The 26,754-nt window shown below is 32.3% G+C and overlaps 1 protein-coding gene across 3 annotated transcripts; it reads left to right on the top strand.

The window, feature by feature from the left end:
• The first annotated feature begins 258 nt into the window (after positions 1-258).
• Positions 259-23,913, top strand: LOC126892199 (uncharacterized). Of its 3 annotated transcripts, XM_050661693.1 has the most exons (4): positions 259-391; positions 18,814-18,914; positions 19,266-19,364; positions 19,718-23,913. In XM_050661693.1, exon 4 carries the CDS (start codon positions 19,878-19,880, stop codon positions 23,736-23,738), a length of 3,861 nt encoding a protein of 1,286 aa, XP_050517650.1. In that variant the 5' UTR covers positions 259-391; positions 18,814-18,914; positions 19,266-19,364; positions 19,718-19,877; the 3' UTR covers positions 23,739-23,913. The 3 variants fall into 3 exon arrangements, with proteins under 3 accessions (XP_050517650.1, XP_050517651.1, XP_050517652.1); XM_050661694.1 differs by lacking the exons at positions 259-391; positions 19,266-19,364 and having other exon boundaries at positions 16,881-18,914; XM_050661695.1 differs by lacking the exons at positions 259-391; positions 18,814-18,914 and having other exon boundaries at positions 19,189-19,364.
• The last annotated feature ends 2,841 nt before the right edge of the window (positions 23,914-26,754 follow it).

Below are 26,754 nucleotides of genomic sequence, written 5' to 3'. Positions count from 1 at the left end.
ACAATACCGTAACTGGATGATAAAGGGCACGGGGCCAATGGGGCCATTGGCAACCAAGAAGTTGTCAAGGTGAAGGTTATGTTGTTGTCAGTTGTCAAGTCAATCAAAGGCAAACAAAAATTTGTTTTGTTTATTGAGGGTTTATTGTTAGTTGGTTTATTGAATATTGGTCTACAGTTACAAACAAAAACAATTTGAGTTGATTGGTTGATACATGGACATTCCTATATAATGGATATTAAGGTAGAAATAATTAAGGAAGAAATTGAGGAATATGATAATGGATTTAGTAGTGCAGATGTAGGATATATTATGCAGAGTGAGTTATCCACAGAAATAGATATAAAAGATGTTGAAGATGTGAAAACGGAAACACAAGAAGATTATTCAGGTGAGACACTAACTTAAACAGTAAAAATTTCAAGTTGTTAGAGGTCCTACCCTCTTATGACTCTGGAACTAATAGGCTTGGATCCTGTGTAGCAAAAAAATTTATTAAGAGCAAGTTGAAAATTTGTTAATGGCTTAACAAAGTGTCTAGTCGAACAAACTTTGATATACAGGAACACTGGAACAGAGGAAGTTTTAATTGTGGAACAGATTACAGGTTTCGAACGTTAGACTATGAAAAATTCCCATGTATATTGTCGGACAGAATTTCCAATTGATTTATTACCCTTTCATTAAACTCTCATGCAAAAATCCGACTGCTATTTATCACCAACATAATTCATGTCATTTGACATGTTCTATGTGTCGAACTTATTAAAATGCCCAACAAATTTGTCAGAAAAACATTTTTTACCAGCTAACGGAAGATACCAGCTAAACGGTAAAAGGTTTGAAAAAAAAATTAAATTGAATAGTTTGTAAGTTGATAAAAGCTACATTTTAAAATTATTTTGAAATATACAAGGTGTCCCAATAAATGGCGGCGTATCAAAGTTATATTTTTTCTTATGGAATACCCTGTATTTTATTGCATTTTTTAATTGTCCGCAAAAAATAAGGTATAGTTTCATAAGGCTTCCCTATACCTATGTACAGAGTGTTCTGAGTTATGTTGACTTTTCTTAAAATGTAAAGTTTTAAAAGAAGGCTTATTCTCAAGTTATTCTAAGAAATTATAAAAACATTACTTTTACTTCTAAATAGTTGGATATTGGTTGAATGTATTAGTCCTGTCGCCAGGGGGGGTACAACGGCCTCTTTAATTCAGATGGACTTACCCAAGTTTTTTTTATATATTTTGACCCGTAGAATACGAATTTTTTGGGTAACAGTTGATCCGGATGTCGATAAGATTGTTATAGACAAAGAACTTGAGGAATTACATAACAGCGATTTCTCGCAAAACAAAACATATTTTTGTATTTTTTGGGTCATTTTAAGCAAAAAATATTCCTACAAGTTTTTTCGTAGAATGCATAGTTTTCGAGATAACCGCGGTTGAACTTTAAAAAAATCGAAAAATTGCAATTTTTGAACTTGAATAACTTTTGATTAAAAAATAAAGTAGCAATTCTGCTTACCGCATTTGAAAGTTTAAGTCAAATTATATCGGTTTTGATTATTTGAATTGCTAAGAATTAATTTTTTTATTGTTAAACAAATCTATAAATACATAGTGTTTCCCGTACCTAATACATGCGTTTTAACGCATGCTACGTAGAAATTGCCTCGCTTGCACTTATAGCTACTCTACCTACTCGTTCGATTTTAAATGAGAAATCATTGAAAACATCACTCACATACTAGGTGTTTATAACTTTGTTTAACAATAAAATAATAAATTTGTAGCAATGCAAATAATCAAAACCGATATAATTTGACTTAAACTTTCAAATGCGGTAAGCAGAATTGCTACTTTATTTTTTAATCAAAAGTTATTCGGGTTCAAAAATTACAATTTTTCGATTTTTTGAAAGTTCAACCGCGGTTATCTCGAAAACTATGCATTCTACGAAAAAAATTGTAGGAATATTTTTTGCTTAAAATGACCCAAAAAATACAAAAAGATATTTCGTTTTGCGAGAAATCGCTGTTATGTAATTCCTCAAGTTCTTTGTCTATAACAATCTTATCGACATCCGGATCAACTGTTACCCAAAAAATTCGTATTCTGCGGGTCAAAATATATAAAAAAAACTTGGGTAAGTCCATCTGAATTAAGGAGGCCGTTGTACCCCCCCTGGCGACAGGACTATATTCCATGGTTAATTATTATACATTTGTCTACAGGGTGTTCAAAATTTACAGTTTTATTATTGGAGTATTCAATGTGTCATATGATGCTTATTTTAAATGGAACACCATGTATATTAATAAATAATTATACTAACCAAATTTACCTCTTTCGAATGGTATATGAATGTCTTATATACCTAGGTGTCATAGTTTTTGCGTAATTTACAATTATTTAAATTCTTAATCTGTAAATCGATTTTAAACCAAAAGATTAATGACTGTCATTGTATGACATTGTCAGTTTATGACAGTACGGTCTGGTAATTATCAAAACTATAAATATCCGTGTGTAATATTAAATTTTTTTTTACTTAAAAATGGCTTTGGAAGAGCCAATTACATTCAAATTTAATTGTTCCTAAAAATGAATAATCACACTATCTATAAAAGAGTAGACATGCTACTTTGCATTGGGGAATATTTTTAAAATTTTCTCTTAGCTTCTAAAGTTTACGCTTAAAAGTATCCTGATAGAGGACACCCAAAAAAGGACGTTTTTGAGAAATTTCTCGATATATTCCGTGCTGCTGGTAATGTTGCATAGGTAGGAAAAGTTAAATAAAAATAAACCATTTATTTTTGATGACGCCAACGAACTTGATGTCCTGCTTTCTGTTACGGAAAACCCAAATACTAGTACCTACGTGAAAAATGTCAAGTCAATTGGAGATCAGTCTAACTAGTGTATGTAGAAAACATAAGAAAAACCACTATCATCCGTGTAAGACTCAACTACACCAGCATTAGACAGAACAGGAACATTTAACTTTTCGTTTATAGACTTTAGAATTTGGAGAAGATCCTGATTTTTTTTAAGAATGTATTGTGTACAGAGGAATCTACCTACTTTTTATAATAATCGTCCAGTTAATAGACATAGCTTTCATTTTATTATGATACAGTAAACAAACATTTTACTGTTGATCACCAACACCGATGAAGTGTTAATGTTTGAGGAAGTATTCTGAGCCAGTACGTTATCGACCCATATTTTTTTGACGAAAATCTGAATGGAGCAACTTTTTTAAATTTCTTAAAACAAGTTTTTTGAATCCTTCTTAAAACCTTCCACTTAGCTTGCGAACAAACATGTGGCTCCAATTGAACGGAGCTCCTGCTTATTTTGACGTGATGTTAAGAACAACCTCAACATAAAATTTAGAAATAAATGGATAGATAGATTAGGTCCATATATTTGGTCACCTGAATTGACCAAGATGAATTTTTTAAATAAGGTTATATTAATGCTGCGCTTCCTAACCCAGGAACCTGTGTTTAGTACAATCTTGGATTAATATACATGGTGTTCTAATAAAATACCCATCATATTATGCTACATTGAATAATCTAATAATGAAACTGTAAATTTTGAACACCCTGTAAATAAATGTGTAATAATCAAGCATGGAATGCATTAATTATAAGATAATTACCAGACCGTATTGTCATAAAATGACAGTGTCATACAATGACATTAATTAACTTCATCTTTTGTTTTAAAATCGATTTACAGAGTAAGAATTTAAATAATTGTAAATTATGCAAAAACTATGAGACCTAGGTATAGGACATCCAAATACCATTCGAAAGAGGTAAATTTGTTAAGTATAATTATTTATTAATATACACGGTGTTCCATTTAAAATACGCATCATATGACACAATGAATACCCCACTAATGAAACTATAAATTTTGAACACCCTGTAGACAAATGTGTAATAATTAATCATGGAATACATTCATCCAATATCCAACTATTTAGATGTAAAACTAATGTTTTTATAATTTCTTAAATAACTTAAGAATAAGCCTTCTTTTAAAACTTTACATTTTAAGAAAAGTCAACATAACTCAGAACACTCTGTACATAGGTATAGGGAAGCCTTATGAAACTATACCTTATTTTTTGCGGACAATTAAAAAATGCAATAAAATACAGGGTGTTCCATAAGAAAAAATATAACTTTGATACGCCGCCATTTATTGCGACACCCTGTATATTTCAAAATAATTTTAAAATGTAGCTTTTATCAACTTACAAACTATTCAATTTAATCTTTTGTCAAACCTTTTACCGTTTAGCTGTAATCTTCCGTCCCGTTAGTGGTGACTCACCCTGTATACCTATTATATAAAGTTTGATTAATCATAATAATATACTTGTCAGGATGATAAGGTTCACAATTAAAATCACATTCCACAATTAAAACTTCCCCTGTTCCAGTGTTCCCATACATTAAAGTTTGTCCTACTATTATTGTCCGTCCCACATTGACTTTACAGTATAGGGAACATAGGCAATGCAGTCCTTATGAGAGTTTTTAGCGCGGTGGTACCGATTTTATCAAAAATAATTTGTAATCGAACAATTGAGAGATTAAATTAAAACTGTTTTAGAAAGACAATCTACAATTTTAGGATTCGTATGCGTTTTAGTTTATTTGATATACTATAGTTATGTTATTACACATTTTTTATTTTATTTTATTTATTTATTTAAAACACGGGATAACCCCATTAACAGTTAAATTACAATACAATATCAGTTAGGTTTCAAAACATAAATTACCTATAGTATAAAATCAATAACAAAAGTCACATTTAAAAAGTTCACTACATACTAAAAACATACAAAATATAATAAGAACAAAATTCAACAATACCATACATAGATATCACAAAGCATATCACAAAGCAAAAGATCTTTTGAACCGAGATAAAGTTAAATTGAAAATATCATAATCAAATTCATTTAATAGCCCCATGTATCTATCCAATGGGTTATTAATGCCATATGTTGTTCTGTGGAAAGGAATGTTGAAAACATTGTGGTAACGTAGAGCTTGGTTTGGAACATTAAAGTTAATGTGATTTAACAGGTTTGGACAATCAATAAATCCATGTATGATCTTATATATAAATATAGCACCTGATATATCACGACGGTTCTTAAGTGGGGGCAAAGATAATTGTTGTTCAATATAGGAATAATCATGATTTCTAATGGCAGTGTGAACATGGTAAGCACAATATCTCAAAAATTTATGCTGGACTCTTTCTCACGTATCAATATTATTCTGAAAGTAGGGTGACCAAACAACTGAGCAGTATTCTAAAATAGATCTAACTAAACAACAATACACTAACCTTGTTGAATTAATGGAGAAATGACGCATATGAATCCTAAAATTGTAGATTGCCTTTCTATAACAGTTTTAATGTAATCTCTCTAATATTCGATTACAAAGTCTTTTTGATAAAATCGGCATCACCGTGCTAAAAACTCCCATAAGGACTGCATTGCCTATGCTCCCTATATACAGTGGAACCCCGATAACCCGGAAGTCTGGCTAACCCGGACCGATTTTCATCAGACAAACATTTCAACAATAAAAATGTATGTATTATGTTAAAACATTTTATCTGTAGCCGCTTCTGGAATGTCAAAAATATCAAATTTCATTGATAAAATGCGCATATCCCACCGATTTTCGCTTCGACCATAATATAATATTTGAGAGATAATGGGTATTTGTGTAACTTGAACTATAAGATATAGTAAATAGGCTATCGAAAACAACAGGCACCTGTTATTCCTTTATTTATTTCCAACTGTCCTAGCATTGTTTAAAAAAAGACTAAAGACAATTTAAAAAATTCTTTTTCAAACAATGGTCTTTTAAACAATGAAAGAGACACTGTTCTTAAATAATATAACATTGTTTCGATGGCAGACGAAATTGACACAACCGAAACTGACTGAGTTTTTTTACCTAGAAATGAACAATACCTACTCTATATTGTCTATACTATACTCTATACCAGTGGTTCCCAACCTTTTATGTCTGGCGACCCACCTTCTCATGTTTTTTCATATTCGCGACCCATCCCTTACCCATGATGATATATAATGTACATTATTCGGCTACTGTAAGAGCCACGCCGCGACCCACCTAAAATCCGCGCGCGACCCACTAGTGGGTCGCGACCCACCGGTTGGGAAACGCTGCTCTATACAACTATAGGTAAGTTAGATGTGTACTGTGCATATATATTTCATGTTATTTCAATTATTTATTTATTTATTTATTTTATTTATCAACGGGCAATCACCCAATTAAAATACAGTGTAAACATTAATCACAGGAGATTTATAACCTAACCTAAAGTGAATTTAATTTAAAATTTAATTTAAAATTTTAATCATACAAACTAGGAATATTAAATAAATAACAAACATTAACAAAAAATGTACAAAACATTAGGATATCAAGTTATTACATACAGTTTTTAAGCTGAGCTTTAAATTCATTTGGAAAACTATAACAATCTAAACCTTCCGAATATTGGTTAGCAAACCTAGGTGTTCTGGACATGAAGGAGTTGTGTTCGTAGTTAGTGCGATGAGGTCTAATGTAAAAAGGTTGTTTTAGCCTCGTTTGTCTACTGGGAACATGGAGGCTAATTTTCTCCAATAGTTGAGGACCAAAATTATTGGAGTGTAGTATATTATAATATAAAACATTGTGAGATCCTTATGCATGCGTCGGATTTCGAGAGAGGTTATGTTGAGATTTATTTTAGCGTATGGCACCTGACACATTTACATATATTTTGTATAAGACAATACATAAGTTCACAAACGCACATCTAACTTATTTACATAGTCTATCGACTCTGAAGTCACCATCAGGAAATCCTCTGACCTGCCATGATATAATCTTGTGGGACACTGTTCTGTGATAGATGGTTTGTGGTTGTCCACAGTCACAGAGTGGGGATGGTCGTTTACCCCATATGTGCATCATGTAACCACATCTGCCGTGTTGGGTTCTGATTCGGTTCAGCATAGACCATGTGTTGCTAGTCCAGAGAAATAAGATTTTTCTCGTGACACATCCCCCTCCAGGCCAAAACCAAATTTTTTGAGTAGTATGGATATCTATATTATTAACCTATATGTTTCCTGCAGTCGATTTTGATGATATACATAGTTATAAACAAATGAAGATAAAAAAACGGTAAATTATCGCTTTTTTCGTCTATTACCAAAAAGTTAAGCACTTTAAACAAATTTGAGAGAAAGAAACTCATAAATCTTATAAAAAACTTCAATATGGCGTTCGCTGAATATGTCCATCTTTATTGGTTCCTTAGAAAATTGCAAAATAAATCATAAATTTTGAGTTTTTATAAATATTCATCTTAGGTAAATATTAACTTAGAATCATCTTATTACACGGAATGCCAAGACTTCTTGTACTTAAATTATATTTTAAATTTCAAAGCAATTGGTCAAATAGTTTTAAAGTTATTTAATTTGTTTATCCCAAATTCATTTTTTTTTGCAATACTATAAGTCAGAAAATTATGAGGTTACAATAATACTTCGGACAGTTTATGAAAGAAGATCATTTATACTATTACCTTAATTAAAAATAAATGACAAGAAATAATTTTAAATAGTGTAAAATTATTTTGCAAAAACATGTCGATTTTTTGCTTACTTATAAACAATTAGAATAACTTTTTAACCGTTACCCGTAGAAAAATTTAATTTTTCATATTTAGAAAGACTGAATTTTTATACACATTTAGAAAGAAAAAGAACTTTCCTAGGACAATTAGGGAAAAAGTTAGCCCCCCATTTTTTTAATTCACATGTTTTTGCAAAATTATTTTGCAATATATATAGTTATTTTTTGTCATTTTTTTTAAATTAACTTAATAGTGTAAATTTTCTTCTTTCATAAACTATCTAAAATATTACTGTAACTTCATCATTTTCTGACTTACAGTGTTGCAAAAAAAATTAATTTTGGATAAACAAATTAAATAACTTTTAAACTATTTGACCAATGGCCTTGAAATTTAGGGTATGATTTAAGCACCATATGTCTCAGCATTCCGTGTAATAAGAAGGTTCTAAGTTAATTTTTACATAAGTTATGAATATTTATAAAAACTCAAAATTTATGATTTATTTTGCAATTTTCTAAGCAACCAATAAGAATAGACATATTCAGCGAACGCCATATTGAAGTGTTTTATACGGTTTATGAGTTTATTTTTCTTAAATTTGTTTAAAATGCCCAATTTTTTAGTAATAGATGAAAAAAGCGAAAATTTACCGATTTTTGATCTTCATTTGTTTATAACTATGTATATCATCAAAATCGGCTGCAGGAAACATATAGGTCATTATTATAGATGACCAAACTACTCGAAAAATTTGGTTTCGGCCTGGAGGGGGTTGTGTCACCAACAGGCTATTTTTTTTCCTTATTTCTCTGAACTATGCGTGGTAAGTCAAAGCCTGGTGGTTTTTGTGTGATGCAGGGTAAGTTGCTATTTTGTTGTTCCATCCATTCTCGAGTCCATGTTGTCGTTAAGTTGAACTCACCCTCCACAGCAACCTTTGCTGTTTTTATTGGCGGTCGTCTGGAGCGTAGACGGCTACCGTTGGCGGCATCTATATCTTGATGGATTGGCAGGTTCTCGTTATCTACTATCTTTCTGTACTCACTAGTGAGTGCGTGTATGCGTCGTAGTTTGGGTGGTGGAATGTGGCTCAGTACTGGGAGCCATTGCGTAGGGGTGGATTTGATAACTCCAGCAATCATTCTCATTGTATTGTTCAATTGGACATCTACTTTGTGTATATGTGGAGTGTTAAGCCATGCTGAAGAGCAGTATTCGGCAGTTGAGAAGACTAGGCCCAAGGCAGATGATCGCAAGGTGGAAGCCGATGCTCCCCATGTTGTGCCGCACAGCTTCTGGATGATGTTGTTTCTGGATTTAAGTTTTTCCGCTGTTTTTGTCAGATGTTCCTTGAATGATAGGGTTCTGTCAAGAGTCACCCCAAGGTACTTTGGTGTTTTATTGTAGGCAAGTGTGGTGTTTTCGAACTGAATATTGAGTATTCTTCCTGCAAGCTTGTTATTTAGGTGGAAACTGGAAACCTATGTTTTCGTAGTGTTTGGTTGGAGCCTCCATTTACGGAAATATTTTCCCACTATGTGTAAGTCCGCCGTGAGGATTTCTTCTGTTTCTTCAAATGACTACACCTTGTTGCAAGGACCCAGTCATCGGCGTAACCAAACTTTCTTGATCTGGTTTCTGGTATATCAGAGATGTATAGGCTAAAGAGAAGAGGAGCCAGGACAGATCCCTGAGGCAGTCCATTCTTCAGTTTCCTTGGGGTGCTGATGTCAGATCCCATGACCACTTGAATCGTTCTGTCGGCTAGCATGCTGTTGATTATTCGAGCGGTGGATTTACAGGGGATTGTACGGAGGAGCTTGTATATCATGCCTTCTCTCCAGACTGTATCGTAGGCCGCTGTTAGATCTATGAATGCGGCTGCAGTTTTAAGTTTTCGCTGGAACCCTGCCTCGATAAATGTGGTAAGTGAAAGAACCTGATCTGCGCAGCTTCTTTTGGGTCGGAAACCTGCCTGATCAACCGATATTGTTTCAAGCAGCTTTGTGCTCATTCTATTGTAGATAAGGCGCTCTAGAAGCTTAAACATAACCGATAGTAGGGCTATTGGTCTGTAATTCTTAGGGTTGTTATCATTTGGTTTCCCTGGTTTTAATATGGCAATGACCTTCGAGCGTTTGAGTTCCTGTGGTATGATACCGGTCTTCATAATGTCCGTGAAAAATTGGGCTATCCATTCTCTCGCATATTTGCCGCAGTTAATTAAGAATTCGGGATGAATATTGTCAAAACCTGGGGCTTTACCTGGCTTTACATCCTTGAGAGCAATAGTGACTTCTTCGGAAGTGAAAGGGCGGGAGTATTCGGTGTCTGTAGATTGGAATTTTAAAGTTTTGAGCTCTCGTTTTACATTGGTTGTATGTGGCTTGTCTTTCGGTGCTCTAGATGTTGATACCAGATGTGAGGCAATAGTGTTTGGGTTAATTGTTCTTTTGTTCCTTGTTATAGGAGTTCCGCTTCCTAATTTTCTTAATAGTGTCCACGCTTGCCTGCTTGATGTTTGAAAATTAAGACTTTCTACAGTTTCGGTCCATTTTTGTTGTCTCGCCGCATCTAGGCTATGGAGCAGTTCATCTGCTATTTCTTGATCGCCACTTTCAAGGAAATTTTGGTACAGTTCTTCACTATTATGGGACCAACCGGGAATGTATTCTTTTCGATAGCATCTTGGTATATGCTTTTTGGCCGTGCTTATTACGGCTCCAGCGAATCTTTTGTAATTTCTGCCGGTTGGGGGTATCCATCCTAGAGTCTTGTCCAGTTCTGTAGAAAACATACTCCACTTAGCTTTCTTCAGATTCCACCGTGGGCGAGGGATGGATGTGATTATAGGAATTTGGGTTCGTGCCTCTATGATTACTGGGCGGTGTTGACTGTGTGGAAAGTCGTCCATTACTTTTCGTGAGACTGATAGAGGTTGGCCGCTCCTATTAGTAGAGACAAAACATAGATCAGGGTTGTACCCCTTTTTCCATGCTGACATAAATGTAGGTCGGTCTTTAGCATCAAACTTAAGTAAGAAATGTTCGTCCTCCGCCCATTTTACTAGTGCGTTCCCATTGTTGTTGCATTGTTTATATTTCCACTATTCATGGTGACTGTTGTAGTCCCCCACGTATAGTGACGGGTGAGGATGTGTGTGAATGACTTGAGCTGGCCAGGATATAGCTGGTGGTTTGTAGGTGTTAGTGACGGTGATGCTTCCAATTTTTACAACAATATTATGAATTTCATCCTTAGTACACGTGGAAACAAGGACGGCGTTTTCTATGTTTTGTTTAACGTACGTTGCTGTGCCATATGATCGATGGTACGTGGCACCCAGCAGTTCGAAGCCAGGTATTTTTCCCCTTCTTCGCAGTTCTTCCGTTTCGCAGTGTGTTTCCTGTAAAGCGACCAGATCGATGTCGTTATCTTTTAAAAATTTTGATAAGTACTGGCTCTTTGAATAGCTTATGCCTTCTACATTTAAGTGACAAATTCGGATCATCGGTCCGAGTTTTCTAGTCGTTGGGTCCTGAGAAGGACCTTGTGTATTTTTGGTAATTTGCCTTTTGATAACGTTTATCGGCATTTTAATATGTCTCTGGTCAGGAGATTCTAAGATTATCTGACCGCCAGTATTTGTTAGTTCATTTAGCGTTACCCAGGGTGCACGTGTAGTATTCTACTACGGACGCGAACTAGCTATACACCCCTATGTTGAGAGACTTTTCAATATTAGTCTAGTAAAATAAAATTACACTACATGTAAATCAAAATGTAAATTCGTACAGGTTGAAAAAAATTTTATATCAAAGTTTAGGTGGGTACAAAAGACATTTTCAAGAAAGTATCCAAATCATACAAGGGATCATTGTTTAAATAATTAAAAAGGGGTAATTTTTGCAAAAAAATTACTTTTTTAACTGCTGAGGTCATTCAATTACTAATGAAGGTTTATAAGGTTGTTTTCTGTAAAGTTGAAGGGTAAATCTTTCACATAAGACTTACTAAATTAAATTTGACCCCCTATTTATTTAAATAATTATACATAAAACTTTAAAAACAAATTTGCAAAAAATTATTTTTAGCGTTTTAAATAAGCACTATAAAATATCTTATTTTACAGGAGAAGTTGCGCTATGTTATTAGTATTAATCACAAAAAAATTGGTCCAAAAATATTTAATATTTTTTGAGATATTGAATTTGTTTATTAAATGTTACTCTATTTTTAATTGCAAATACGCGGTTGTTGCCAAAGAAATATTCACCTATGTTAAATCTTATTATTTTTATTTTTATGTATATTTTCGATAAATGTGTTGATAAATTAAAATTTCAATTAAACTTCCCCCTAAAATGGCATTTGAAAATTATTCAAATTTGTTTATAATTTGTTTTTTTAATAACGTAGCGGGGATTAAATATTTTGATATGCCGTTTCGATAATTGGGTTCCTGGGAATTTTTCACTAATTAACAAATTTTTTTGTCTTTTTTTCCTCTTCTTTTTTTTTCTTGAAGTTACATTACTACGGGCCCTTTTAGGGTTAAGTTTCATTAAGAATGTCGAATCTCTAAGTTGTAGATTCTAGACCTAAAAATATTAATATTAGTCTAAAATCACTTAAATAAAATGTGGCTACTTACTGAGTTACAGAGTGTTTTATTTAGAAATTTAAAAATTACTTTTACCAAGTACTTTCAAACTATTTGACGTATCCTTATCATACTTGGCAGAAGGTGCGGGTACTATACAGTCTACTACTAAATTGTGATAAATAAAAGTTTCTAGCTACTACCATAGGCGTACGACAGGGGATAGTTAATGGTTGGCCCTTCACAAATTCTACGCCACTGAGGGAATTACTATTTTAGCGAAATTTTTCGATTCTACAATACTTTCTATGTAAATAATATACTCTTTACTGGTAACGATTAAGTCATTAGTTTTCGAGATATTGGACGTTAAAAATGAAAACGGCATAGTTATTTTGATTCATTCATTCATTAATTTTAAACTTCCAATATCTCTCAAACTGATGACTTTATCGATACCAAAGTTAGTTACATACAAAGTATTGGAGAATCGAAAAATTTCGCTAAAATAGTAATTCACTCAGTGGCGTAGAATTTTGGAAGGGTCAATAATTCACTATCCCCTGTCGTACGCCTCTGGCACTAGCTAGAAACGTTTAATAATCACGATTTAGTAGGGTGTACAATAGCCACACTTTCTACCAAGTATGATAAGGATAAAATAGTTTTAAAGTACCTGGCAATAATAATTTTTAAATTTTTAAATAAAACACCCTGTAACTCAGTAAGTAGCCAAATTTTATTTAAGAGATTTCAGTTAAATCTTAGTATTTTTAGGTCTAGAATCTACAACTCAGAGATTCGACATTTTTAATAAAATTTAACCCTAAAAGGGCCCGTAGTAATATAACACCAAGAAAAAAAAGAAGAAGAAAAAACGACAAAAAAATTTTGTTAATTAGTAAAAAATTCTCAGGAATCCAATTATCGAAACGGCATTTCAAAATACTTAAACCCCGCGAAGTTATTAAAAAAAGAAATTATAAACAAATAATTTTCAAATGCCATTTTAGGGGGGAGTTTAATTGAAATTTGAATTTATCAGTACATTTATCGAAAATATACATAAAAATAAAAATAATGAGATCTAAAGCAGGTGAATATTTCTTTGGCAACAACCGCGTTTTTGCAATTGAAAATATAGTAACATTTAATAAACAAATTCAATATGTCAAAAAATTTTAAATATTTTTTGACCAATTTTTTTTTTTGCTTAATACTGGTAACATAGCGCAACTTAGTCTGTAAAATAAGATATTTTATAGTGCTTATTTAAAACGCTAAAAATATTTTTTTGCAAATATGTTTTTAAAGTTTTACATACAATTATTTAAATAAATAGGGGGTCAAATTTAATTTAGTAAGACTTATGTGAAAGATTTACCCTTCAACTTTGCATAAAAAAATCCTATAGACCTTCATTAATAAGTGAATTACCTCAGCTGTTAAAAAAGTATTTTTTTTTTGCAAAAATTACCCCTTTTTAATTATTTAAACAATGATCCCCTCGTATGATTTGGATACTTTCTTGAAAATATCTTTTGTACTCACCTAAACTTTGATATACAATTTCTTTTAACCTGTACGAATTTACATTTTGACTATTTTTCATTTTATTAGGCTATATTAGAATAGTTAATTTCATCAACTATTGTTGAGAGACTTTTCAATATTAGAATAGTTAATTTCATCAACCCTCTAGTTTTGTTTAAATGCAACAAATCTTAAGAACTTGTGCTGAACTCTCTCAATAGCTAGAATATGGGTGTTATAGTGTGGAGACCAAACACATGAACAGTAATCTAGGTGAGGTCTCACAAGTGAACAATACAATACTTTTATGAATGGGATATTTAGAAAGTCTTTTGCACAAAGTTTGATAAACCCTAAAAGTTGAAGTGATTTTGAGACAATAGATGAGATATGGGGGATGTAGGATAAGCTGGAATCGAGCACAACACCTAGGTCTTTTATCTGAGATACAGCGTCTAAAGGACAATCCTTAATAGTAGAGATATGATTTGTAGGAGTTCTATTTCGACCAAAAACCATTAAGTGACACTTTTTAACATTAAGTTCCATTCCGTTGCTATCACACCAATAGCTCAACCGATCCAAGTCAGATTGTAATTTTTGATAGTCACCATCATTCTCGATTTTCAAATATAATTTTAAATCGTCAGCAAACATTAGGAAAAAAAGAATGTGTGTGTACTTTGTACGCACGTAAGAAGATATTCTTCTATTATATAATAGGTAATTTAAATGAAGTAAATATACTTAAAAGGTTATTTGTATTTTATTTAAAAATCAAACTAACTTTCTTATCTACCACTTTCAAAAAAATTTTATTAAAACAACCAAAAATAAAAAAAAATATGAATCGCCCAGGAATTGAACCCGCGTCATTTCAATCTCAGAGCTAACGCATTACCCACTACTCCAGCGAGGCCCTAGGAATTGACATGTAAATTTCGGATATAATTACACAACAAGGAGACATATAGTGTAAAAATGTTATGCTTACATAATATTTTATTATTTTACTACAGAGAAACACAAATCCAAAAACACAAGAATTATAATAAATAATACATTTCCTAAAAACACTAATATATTCTTTTAATGACTTATTTGCACGGTTACAGATACATACATACCTATCTTGAAAGATTAGCAATGAACTACATACTGTCAGAACTACATACTGTCAGTGTGCGCAGGCGCGCAGATTTATGTACAATTTTACCCTCAATCGATTCGCCGCTAAAGAAGAATATCTTCAAAAAGCAAAGTGGAAACAGGAGACAATACCATTAACATAGATATTGAATAGAAGGGGTCCAAGATGTGACCCTTGTGGCACTCCCGAAGGTACCCCAATTTCAAACGATTGAAAACCCTGAACACATACTATTTGTATTCTTTCAGATAGGTAGGATAACAACCATTCTAAAAGTTCACCCTGGATACCCAGACCTCTCAACTTATTGATTAAAATCTTGTGATTTACCCAGTCAAACGCCTTTGAAAAGTCTGTGTATACAGCATAAACCTGGAAGCCACCTTCAAGGGATTCCACAAGGAAGTTGGTAAATGCCAATAAATTAAGTTCAGTGGAGCGACCAGAGAGAAATCCAAATTGCTGGTCGATAAAACAGCATTTTGAACTTGCTGACAAATAGCCACAAAGAAGACTCTCAAAAACTCTGGGAATACAACTCAGAATGCTAATCGACTATAATTGTTCACTTGAGACTTATCTCCAGATTTTAGTATTGGGGTAATAAAGCTAGTTTTCCAGTAGGCTGGGAACATCCCGGTCTTTAATGACAGGTTAAAAATGTGAAAAAGAGGTCTAGGAAGTAAAAAGCTTAAGTGTTTAAGAAAAGAAGGTGGAAGACCATCTGGACCTGGCCCCTTGAGTAGAAGGACAAAACAGATTCTGCTACCAAGATAGGGAAATCAATGTGTTAGAGAGAGAAGTACCTTTCCAATGAGTAAGAGTGAGATAGATGCTGACGTCACAAGGAATCTTCCATAATGGAATCTACCATAGTTATTTTCCGCTAGATGGCATCACCAATCCGCCATTTTTATTCCAATTCACCATTTTTATTCCAATCCACCATTTTTATTCCATTTCAGTATTTTTATTTAAATTCGCTATTTTTATTCCAATTTTCCTTGACATTACGTCAAAGGAATCTACCATAGTTTACCTATTAGCCGCTAGATGACGCCATTTTTAGTCCATTTTTATTTAAATTCACCATTTTTATTCCAATTCGCTATTTTTATTTCAATTTGTCTTGATACAGATATTACGTTGAAGGAATCTACCATAATTCATTCTAAATATGATCTCAAATAAAATCTCATACATAAAACAAATTGAATTCATCGATATGAAAAAGAACTTCGACTGAGTTGACAAAGACAAAATCTAGAAGGAAGATATTCAATAGAAAAAGATTGCAAATTTTCAAAGCAAAAGTCTTTTAGACTAATTCGATTGTGAAAATTATATAATATACACAAGTAAAAAATCGAACTCCTATTGGTCCAATAAAAAAATCAAATACAACAGCATGTAAAAAGGCTTTAGTATTTTCAGTCCTATTAGTCTACATGATTATTTAACAGAATAAATTGACACAGAAAAATGAAATTTACCTCTCCGTAGATACGCCACTGCTAATATGGAAAGATATATTAGAAACTTTATTTAACTTTATTTAATAGCTAAATGATATATGGAAAAATATTAGAAACTTTGCTTAATAGCAAAGCAATTAGAAGGTAATTTAAAAAATACGTCACACTAATTGATGGAGAAAATACAGTAATTAAAGACCCATCAGTATAATTACTGGACTTTGATATAAAAACGAGAAAAGTAGTGAAAATATTGTATTCGAGATTTCGAGGCAGTTAAGTACATTTGGTATATTGTGAACATAGCAGTAAGGTGAGTACTATTTTTACTTTATTCTGATTTTTTATTTATATTCGTACCTTATATGCCATTTTTTCTGTTTTATTTTTCTAGTATTTCTAGATATTTTTTGCTTCTTATATATGAGAGTTTGCTTCTTTGTTCCTGAAGCTGAACTGATTTTCACGTATCCGTATATCAATTGGTCATATGTGATAGTTGTATTGCTCTTGGTACATTGTTGTCTCTTTTTTGTAAATACACTGCTTCTCCATTCATCTGGCTTTGTCCAACTTCCATAATTCTACTAAATAAACCTATATAAAAAGCATGGAAAACGAGTTGCAGCAATTCATATCTCTCGCTCTTTCTTACAATGTGTCAGAGGCATTCGATTTTATTGTGGTTACCAGCTCTTTTTCTTTTTTAATTCTTAATAAAATGATCTAATTAGTTACGTGATGGGAATAAGATATATACAAAAATATGAAAAAATGTTTTATTTCTTTGGAATAAAATAAAAAAGCCAAGTTGGTTGACTGGTTTAAAGCTTTGCAGTGCAGGAGATTTGAACCTATGGTCTAACACTTACTTATTTTCAATGCAATTTAACAAAGCCTTAAATCACTCAACCAACGTGGCTTTGGAACTTTGCTCTAAAAAATAACGATGATATTCACATGTTACGACATTCATATTGATAATAAAAAGAAATAAATATTTTCAAATAATATTTTATTCAAAATACTGTTATTTAGAGTGTGAGCTTTGGTACACGACACCCATATAAAAAGCGTGGCTGTCCCCTCCTTCCTTCTTTCAGCCAACGTCTCCAGTCCTTTCTGTGCTGACATTCTCCATCTCGTCTTTTCTTTTAGATATATATTTTTGTATTTTTGTTTCTGTTCTGACAACAGCATTTCCTGTCTTTATTTTTTAAGTGCTTGAATTACTTCGGAGGGAATGAAGTTGCATGAAGTCTTGCATTGCAGAGTCATAATTTCTCGATTTTTTTATTTATACAGTCGAACCCGCTTATTGGAATAGCCTTCGTGCCAAGCAAAAGTATTCCTATAACAGGGATATTCTAATAACCGATCATATGTGCATAGTAAAAACGTTTTGGGACCTCAAATTTTTATTCCTTAAGCCGGGATATTCCTTTAACCGGTATTCTAATAAGCGGGTTCGACTGTATTCACAATATATTTTAGTCTGATTTTAGCTTATATTTGTAACTTTGGATATACGTAATTTTTTAGTCGAATTCTATTTATCTTTGAACCTTAATCTATCCAAAATTTCGATAAATCCTCAGCCCTATTTTTTCAAATTATTTTAATTAAACTAAAAGACTTTTGTTTAAAAAATTTGCAATATTCTTTCTATTAGAGTCCTTCCTCTATCTATCATAGGATTTTTACAGCTGTCACCGCCTTCCTTCTTTCAGCCAACGTCTCCAGTCCTTTCTGTGCTGACATTCTCCATCTCGTCTTTTCTTTTAGATATATATTTTTGTCTTTTTGTTTCTGTTCTGACTCAACAGCATTTCCTGTCTTTATTTTTGAAGTGCTTAAACCACTTCGGAGGGAATGAAGTTGTATATAGCAAAAAATAAAAGTCGTCTGTTGTTTTGTTTCTGTTGTATCTAGAGCCTTCTAGAGTTGCAGTAGATTAAAATCCTATATTTTAGTTTTTAGTATTTCTCTTAGAACTTTTTTGTTCTTTTTCTTCTGTTTTGTCCAGTGCCCAAGAGCGTTGCAGCAGATTAGAATTTTTAGTATTTTATTCATACATATTAGTTATATCTTTGCTTACATTCGTAACTTATGTATGTGTAATTTTCTCGATCGAATTACTCTAACTAAACTAAAAGACTTTTGCTTTGAATTTTTTATTAGAGACCCTTCGTTTGGATATATATGTTTTGTGTCGGTTCTATTCAGAGTCTCGTAGCGTTGCTTCAAATCTCGCAATATTTTTTCTATTTTATCGATTTTTTCGAAGAGTCAAGTTGATTATAGCAAGTTGTTATTGTTTTAGGTGGATTTAGCAAAAAATAAAGCAAGGTTTCATCCATTGCAGTGGAAACGAACATCCAGCAGCCAAATTAGAAATCGTTGAAACTTAGAATAAAAAAGAGGGTAAGTGATTTTGTTTTTGTAAACCATACATATAATATAGTGAAATACGCAGCGGGTTCGAAAATCGCAATAGCGATGCATTTTTTTTTCTATTTCTCAATTTTTTTCGTTCTATTTTCAAAGAGAGTGAATTTTAGTATAGCAAGGTGTTATTGAGAGTTTTGCTTCGAATTACATTTTTTGCATCGAAATTTTACAACATATTTCTATTCGAGAGCCTCCTATTAGATATGTTTTTTGTCTTTTTGTGTGTTTTCTACAGCCGGTTCGAAAATCGCACTAGCAATGCATTTCTTTTTCGATTTTTTCGAAGAGAGTGAATTTTAGTATAGCAAATTGTTATTGTTTTAGGTGGATTTAGCAAGAAATAAGCAAGGTTTCATCCATTGCAGTGGAAACGAACATCCAGCAGCCAAATTCAAAATCGTTGAAACTTAGAATAAAAAAAGGGTAAGTGATTTTGTTTTTTTTTAACCATACATATAATATAGTGAAATACTTAAGCAGCGGGTTCGAAAATCGCACTAGCGATGCATTTTTTTTCTATTTTTCGATTTTTTTCGTTCTATTTTCAAAGAGAGTTAATTGTAGTATAGCAAGTTGTTATTGAGAGTTTTGCTCCGAATTACATTTTTTGCATCGAAATTTTACAACATATTTCTATTAGAGAGCCTCCTATTAGATATGTTTTTTGTCTTTTTTGTGTTTTATGCAGCGGGTTCGAAAATCGCAGTAGCGATGCATTTTTTTTCAATTTATTCGAAGAGAGTGAATTTTAGTATAGCAAGTTGTTATTGTTTTAGGTGGATTTAGCAAGAAATAAGCAAGGTTTCATCCATTGCAGTGGAAACGAACATCCAGCAGCCAAATTCGAAATCGTTGAAACTTAACTTAACTAATCGTTGAATAAAAAAGAGGGTAAGTGATTTTGTTTTTTTATAAGCCATACAATATAATATTGAAATGATTAAGGAAATAGTTAAGCAGTCGGATAATCTATTATTAACTATTAAAAGACTTCGTAAAATAATTTTTGATAAATTTACTCAAAATGATGCTAAAGTATGGTTAAAGCGATTAAATGCACATATTTGCAAATGTAATAATTTAATTAAAGCTAAAAAATTACCCATTGGAACTGCTAAAAAATTACAATCAAACGTAGGACATTTTAAACATTTTCGAAGAATAATTTTAAATTTTAATAGACGTGTTGGTCTAGGACTTAATTCAAAATTACGAAATAGAGTAAAATGGGAAAATGTCGCTTCAAGTTTTGCAAGTCGGATTAAGACAGGGGTTATAATAAATTTATATCATAAGGATGTAGGACCGTTTTTGAATGATGCTTTTACCATATTTAAACAAAAAGTTAAAACTGTTTTGAAATCTAATAGAGTACTTAAAGTCAACACTACTTTGTGGGGGGAATTTATTAAAAAGACAGGTGATAGTGAGAGTTTAGATTTGATACATTTTAGCACTAAAAATGTCATTATAGATAGTTATTCGACCGATTTACACATTTGGTTTAGCGAAAATGTTAAAGATATAATTTTTAAAAAAATGTCTGAATTTTCAGAAAAAGGTTCAGGTGCCGCTCTCTCTAAAGTAATCTCATTAGAAGTTAACATCAATAAAGTCGAAATTGGGAACGGATCATCGTACATTAAACTTCCTGAACAAATTCAAACTCGTCATGCATGTATAAATATAAAAAATTACGATCAAAATTGCTTTTATTGGGCGATTATTAGCTCTCTTTATCCAGCGAAAATACATACAGAACGTACATCGGCATATCCATATTACAGTACTGTTTTGAAAACGGAGGACTTGGAAGCTCCAATGCCTTTAACTCATATCACAAAATTTGAAAAAATAAATACTATATCAGTGAATGTTTATGCTTTGGAATTAAATCAAGTTAAGGAAAAACAGTTTTACGAAGTAGTACCTGCTAGACTTACACAAAACAAGCTTGATAGACATGTAAATTTGCTTCTAATTCAGGATAAATATTTTTCAAAGTTAAATGATTACGACGCTCCTCCTAGTGACGATGAAAATATTGAAATAAAATATCATTACTGCTGGATTAAAGATATGTCCAGGTTGTTAAGTTCTCAGTTAAGTAAGGACAAACATAAAAAATATATTTGTGATCGCTGTATGAATTATTTTTCCAGCGGAAATAAACTTGCGGAGCATGAAGAGTTCTGCAGAGACATAAACAAATGTAAAATGACTGTTCCCAAATACGATGATGTTGCTTTTAGAAATTTCACATACAAACAAACCACTCCCTTTATCATATATGCTGATTTTGAATGTCAGTTACATAATTTTACAGATTCTAATGTAAAACTGAGCAAAACAGCAAAATACCAAAAGCATGTACCTTATAGTGCAGGCTATTACTTTAAATGTGCTTACGATGACGGCTTATCATATTTTCGAAGCTACAGAGGTGAAAATTGCATGGAGTGGTTTGCAAAAGAAATGGCTGAAATATCCAAATTTGTCAATTCTAAAATAAAATCAATTGTACCTATGGTTAAAAAGCCTAGTACAAGTGGGGCAACTGCCTGTCATATTTGTGAGAAACGCTTTTTAGCTACAGATATAATTGTTGTAGATCATGATCATTTTACCGGAGAGGTAAGAGGATTTGCACACCAAGCATGCAATTTAAACTTCAGAAAGGTGTTTGTTGTGCCAGTAGCATTTCACAATTTTAGTGGATATGACTCACATTTCATGATTATCGATTTATGCAAACATGGGCACCTGAGCTTACTTCCTATTAATAAAGAAAAATATATTTCTTTTACTCTACATTCAGATGAGCATAAAATTAGACTAAGATTTATCGATACTATGAGATTTATGGGAGCTTCACTCGATGAATTAGCATCACTTTTAGATACTTCAGAGAAGAAGATTTTAAAACAAGAATTTTACAGTTTAGATGATGATGCATTTAATTTATTAACTTGCAAAGGAGTATTTTGCTATGATTATGTAGATAGTTTGGAAAAATTAGAGGAAACTTCTTTACCTACAATTAGTCATTTTTATAATAAATTATGTGATGAACATATTAGCGAACAGAAGTATGCTCATGCGCAGAAAGTTTGGTCTATATTTGAATGTAAAAATTTGGGAGAGTATAGCGATTTGTATTTAAAAACAGATATTTTGCTTCTGGCTGATGTATTTGAACAATTTAGACAAAAATGTAGGGATACGTACCATTTAGATCCTGCGTGGTATTATACCATACCAGGTTATACATGGGACTGTATGCTTAGGTATACAAAATGTAGATTAGAGTTATTAAAAGATGTGGATATGATTTTGTTTATTGAAAAAGGCATAAGAGGCGGAATATCTGTGTGTAGTAACCGATTTTCGGAAGCTAACAATAAGTACATGTCGACATATGACCCCACACAGCCCTCTAAGTACATCATGTATTTAGATGTAAATAATCTATATGGTTGGGCTATGAGTGAATATTTACCTTTTGGAGGATTTAAGTGGATTGAAGATGTAACCAAATTTGGTGTAGCATCTAAATCCACTAAACTTCCCAAGGGTCATATTGATATTATGTCAATTCCGAATGCTGCGAAGGAGGGCTATTTCTTTCAAGTTGACTTAGAGTATCCACGTGAATTACACGACAAACATAAAGATTTTCCATTTGCTGCCGAACACCGCATTCCTCCCGGTTCAAAACTACCAAAATTATTGCCAGCTCTTTTTAATAAGTCAAAATATATTATTCATTATAGAAATTTAAAGCAGGCTTTATCTAACGGATTAATTTTAACTAAAATACATAAAGTTTTGAAATTTAATCAATCTGCATGGCTGCGGCCCTATATTGAGTTAAATACTAACTTACGGGCTGCATCTAAGAGCAGTTTTGAGAAAAATCTCTATAAAATGATGAACAATGCTGTGTTTGGTAAGACCATGGAGAATATAAGGAGGCATAGAACTGTAAAAATATGTAAAAATTGGAATGGAAGGTATGGAGCCAAAAACTTGATTGCAAGTATTCGGTTTCACAGTCGTACTATCTTTAGTGAAAACCTGGTGGCCATCGAACTAACCAAATCAGTAGTGTGTTTTAATAAGCCTCTGTATATAGGTGCAGCAATCCTAGACATATCAAAATTATGTATGTATGATTTTCATTACTCCTTCATGCTTCCAACGATGGGAGAAGAAAATTGTATGTTATTGTACATGGATACAGATAGCTTCATCTATGAATTACAGTGTTTAGATGCATATAAGGAGGTTTTAAAGGCACACAACTCTAAATTCGATACATCTGACTATTCGGAAAATAACCCGTACATGATAGAACGGTTAAATAAAAAAATCCCCGGTCTAATGAAGGATGAAGCTAATGGAAAAATTATTACAAATTTTATTGGTCTAAGATCAAAAATGTATACATTTAAATTACAAACAACTGATGAAGAGAGAGAAAAAGAGAGAGAACGTTTAAAACTGAAACTAAACAAGGAACAAATTGATTGTGGTATTCAAAATTTAGGTATAACCAAAAAAGCAAAAGGTGTAAAATATAATGTAGTCAAAAATATAATCACATTTGAAGATTTTGAAAATTGTTTAAAAGAATACAAAATTAAAAGCACAAACCAAAGGTGTATTCGGTCATATCAACATTCAGTATTCAGCATAGAGCAAACAAAAACGGCCCTAAGTCCTTATGATGATAAACGATATTTAATACCAGAATCCTTTAAGACGCTTCCCTGGGGGCATTGTGATATACCATAATTTTTTAGCAAAAATATAATCGCTTTAAGACGCTGAGGGCATTTACTTGGATATTAAAAATGTGTATGGCTGGTGAAAAGACACAATCACTTTTCCTCAGTAATTTTTAATAAAATGACTATTGTACAATATTATTTTTTCATTATCCTTTTGTAAATATATTACTAAAATAAAACAGAAGTGTTAAATACATAATATTTATTAACAAATAAAGTTATTCAAGTCATTTACAACTTTAATTTTATAATAATATACATAGTCTCTCATAGCATGGCTTAACAAAGTATCTGCTGGAGAAATTTCACAAAACGCAGTCATAGCTTCAAACGGACCACATAAACTAGTATCTGTACAAAAATTCTGTTGCAAAAAATATACAACATTTGTATAATATGCATGAAAGTTTAAATTTTCCAACAACGATATGCGATGAGTCACTATACTGTGGTGTACTTGTAGAATTTGCGTAACATCATTTTCATCTAAATAGTATTCCACACCATGTTTTTCAATAACAAGGAACTTGATTGAATCCAACACCAATTGTCGTATCTTGCAGTAGTCTCCACACTGAAACTCGACAGGATCAAACTCGTCTGCATAGAAAAAATCATTCATCTTTTGTGAAAATAGGTTAATTATGTCACTCCACTCAAATTTGTCTATACTAATTCTTCGACCGTCGAATAATTCTTCTTTTATGGCATGTTGACATAAAATGACGGATGCCGTAAACTGTCTAGCTGGAGATAGACCAACTTTAATTATGTAACTATCTAGTGGAAATGAGGCTTCTAACAAGTAGTATGGTTCATTCTTCGCAGCTTCTTCGAATTTTGCTAAAACTTGGTCTAGTTCGGCACCATAATTGATTTCACTTGATGAATCATCGAATACCACAATAGAACTTGATGAACTATAACCACTATCTTGAGAACTCATGTTGAAGAGCGAGGTGAACTAACTGAGAGCGAGGTTGCTGAGCGGTCTTTTATATTGCGTCCCTCCTCTTCAAGGTTGCATTCGCATTAAAAAGTACTAAACCACATCTTTATTATTAATCCAACTATTATGTTTACTATCGAGACCCAGCCATTGAACATACATCTTATTTCCGCGTCTGTGCAATACTTTTTCAATTAAGTAAATGTCTGTATTTTTTGTTTTCTGTAATTCTTCTTCGTAGAATCCTCCTCTAATAGGCGCTCCAGTCATATCTTCAATCAAATATGTTGTGGGATTTGTTATTTTAATTTCAGTAATTTTAAATAGTTCTGTTGTCCAATTTGGCTTATATCCCTTATCAAAAAGGTGTTTATTTTTACTAATACGCACCATATCACCAACTTTCAATTTTCTTGTACCTGATATTTTCAAGTGAGTGTAATATTTTCGTAAGATTTCTTTTTCGTTAGATTTATTAACATCAATAGGTCTAAGTCGAATTTTGCTGTGTTTCGTGTTATTGTAGTCTTTTGTAATTTGAGGCAATGTATCTATCCATTTGTAAGTACCATTAAGACTGAAATACTTGTAAAGTTTTTCCTTCAATGTTCGAATAATTCGTTCACATATGGCTGCTTTTTTAACACTAAAGGTATTATAGTGATTAATACCATGTTTTCTTATGAGGTTTTGAAACTTGGAATTGAAAAATTCTGTACCTTGGTCTGTTTGTAAATTTTTCGGAACTCGTTGAGTTTGATTTAAAATATCTGCAAACGTCTTTGTTATTTCCTCCCCTGTTTTTGTCTTTAATGGTCGAGTCCACACAAATTTTGAAAAACAGTCAATTACGACAAGAATGAGCTTGTAAGATTTATTTTGATTGGCATAGGATCTCATCTCAGCAATATCCATTTGCCATAAATCATCTAGTCCTTTAATGACGGTTCGTCGACGAGGATAATTTTTTCGTGCTGGTTTATGTAATTCGTTGACCAATTGTTGTTTTTCTTTAGACATTACGAATTTAAACTTAAGACGATTGTCCCATGAAGTAATGTTATCTACTGCGTTCTGTAATGTAGGTTACATTTGATTTATTAAGTATTTTCGATGGGAAATTATTTTTCAGGACAACATTTGATTTATTCTCTTGTTAGTCTTATTTACTGTCAAGGTATTTTCTGTAGCTTTTTGTAGATTCAATGCCTTGTTAATCCTATCTACTGTCACGGTATTTTCTCCAACAGATTCTTGTTTTATTGCATTCTGGATACTTACTGCTTTTTGTAAATCATTCATTTCTTTTGTTAAATCAGATATTTTCAAGACAGCCAGTTTATTTGCATCAGATAACTCATTATTTTTTTTATTAAAATTGCTTTCAATCTTCCCGATGGAGTTTTGAAAGTCAGAAATTTTTTGTTCAAGTTGAGTATCTTTTGAACTATATTCTTTTTGCATCAAGGTAATCTCTTTTCGCAGAAAATTTTTTATATTTGCAATGTGGTCATCTACATATTTCTTGTTGGAAAGATGTATACCTGATACAGGAGGATCTCGTTTAATATCCTTATTTACTGCATGTATCTGGTTTTGTAAATCTAAAATGGATTGTTTGAAGCCTTCACGCAGCTTTTGAATAGCTTGTTCATTAGAACGATAATGATGACGACCAAACTTATCAACACTCATGTTGGAAATGATGTCTAATCTGACCTAACATTAATATATAATATCTGCTTCACGTAATTCGTTGATAATGGCAACAATTTCGTTACTATGGGATGTGTTTCCTGCTTCTTGGGAAGCAATCAACAATTCGAGTCTATCACATAGTTCATTTGGATCATCCCAATATACATATTCAATAGGATTATCGTTGTAAATCAAATGAGAAGCATCGATGAACCCTGATCCTTTGGAGGTAGATGAAGTTGCTGACGATGATGAACGAGTTGCTTTTACTACTTCTAAAGGCGATTTCTTTGATGTAGTAGACCGAGTTTTCGGTGGTGAACGAGTCGCTTTCTCTTGACCTTCGAGAGACAGTTTCTTTAATCTAGTAGAT

This window comes from Diabrotica virgifera, chromosome 9, assembly GCF_917563875.1.
Source record: "Diabrotica virgifera virgifera chromosome 9, PGI_DIABVI_V3a".
Taxonomy (NCBI): Eukaryota; Metazoa; Arthropoda; class Insecta; order Coleoptera; family Chrysomelidae; genus Diabrotica; species Diabrotica virgifera.
The sequence above is the reverse complement of the archived record's forward strand: the minus strand, read 5'-3'. Positions and strand labels throughout refer to the sequence as shown.

Coding starts and splice junctions, on each gene's coding strand:
- LOC126892199 (XM_050661693.1), top strand. CDS start 19,878: ATGATTAAGGAAATAGTTAAGCAGTCGGATAATCTATTATTAACTATT.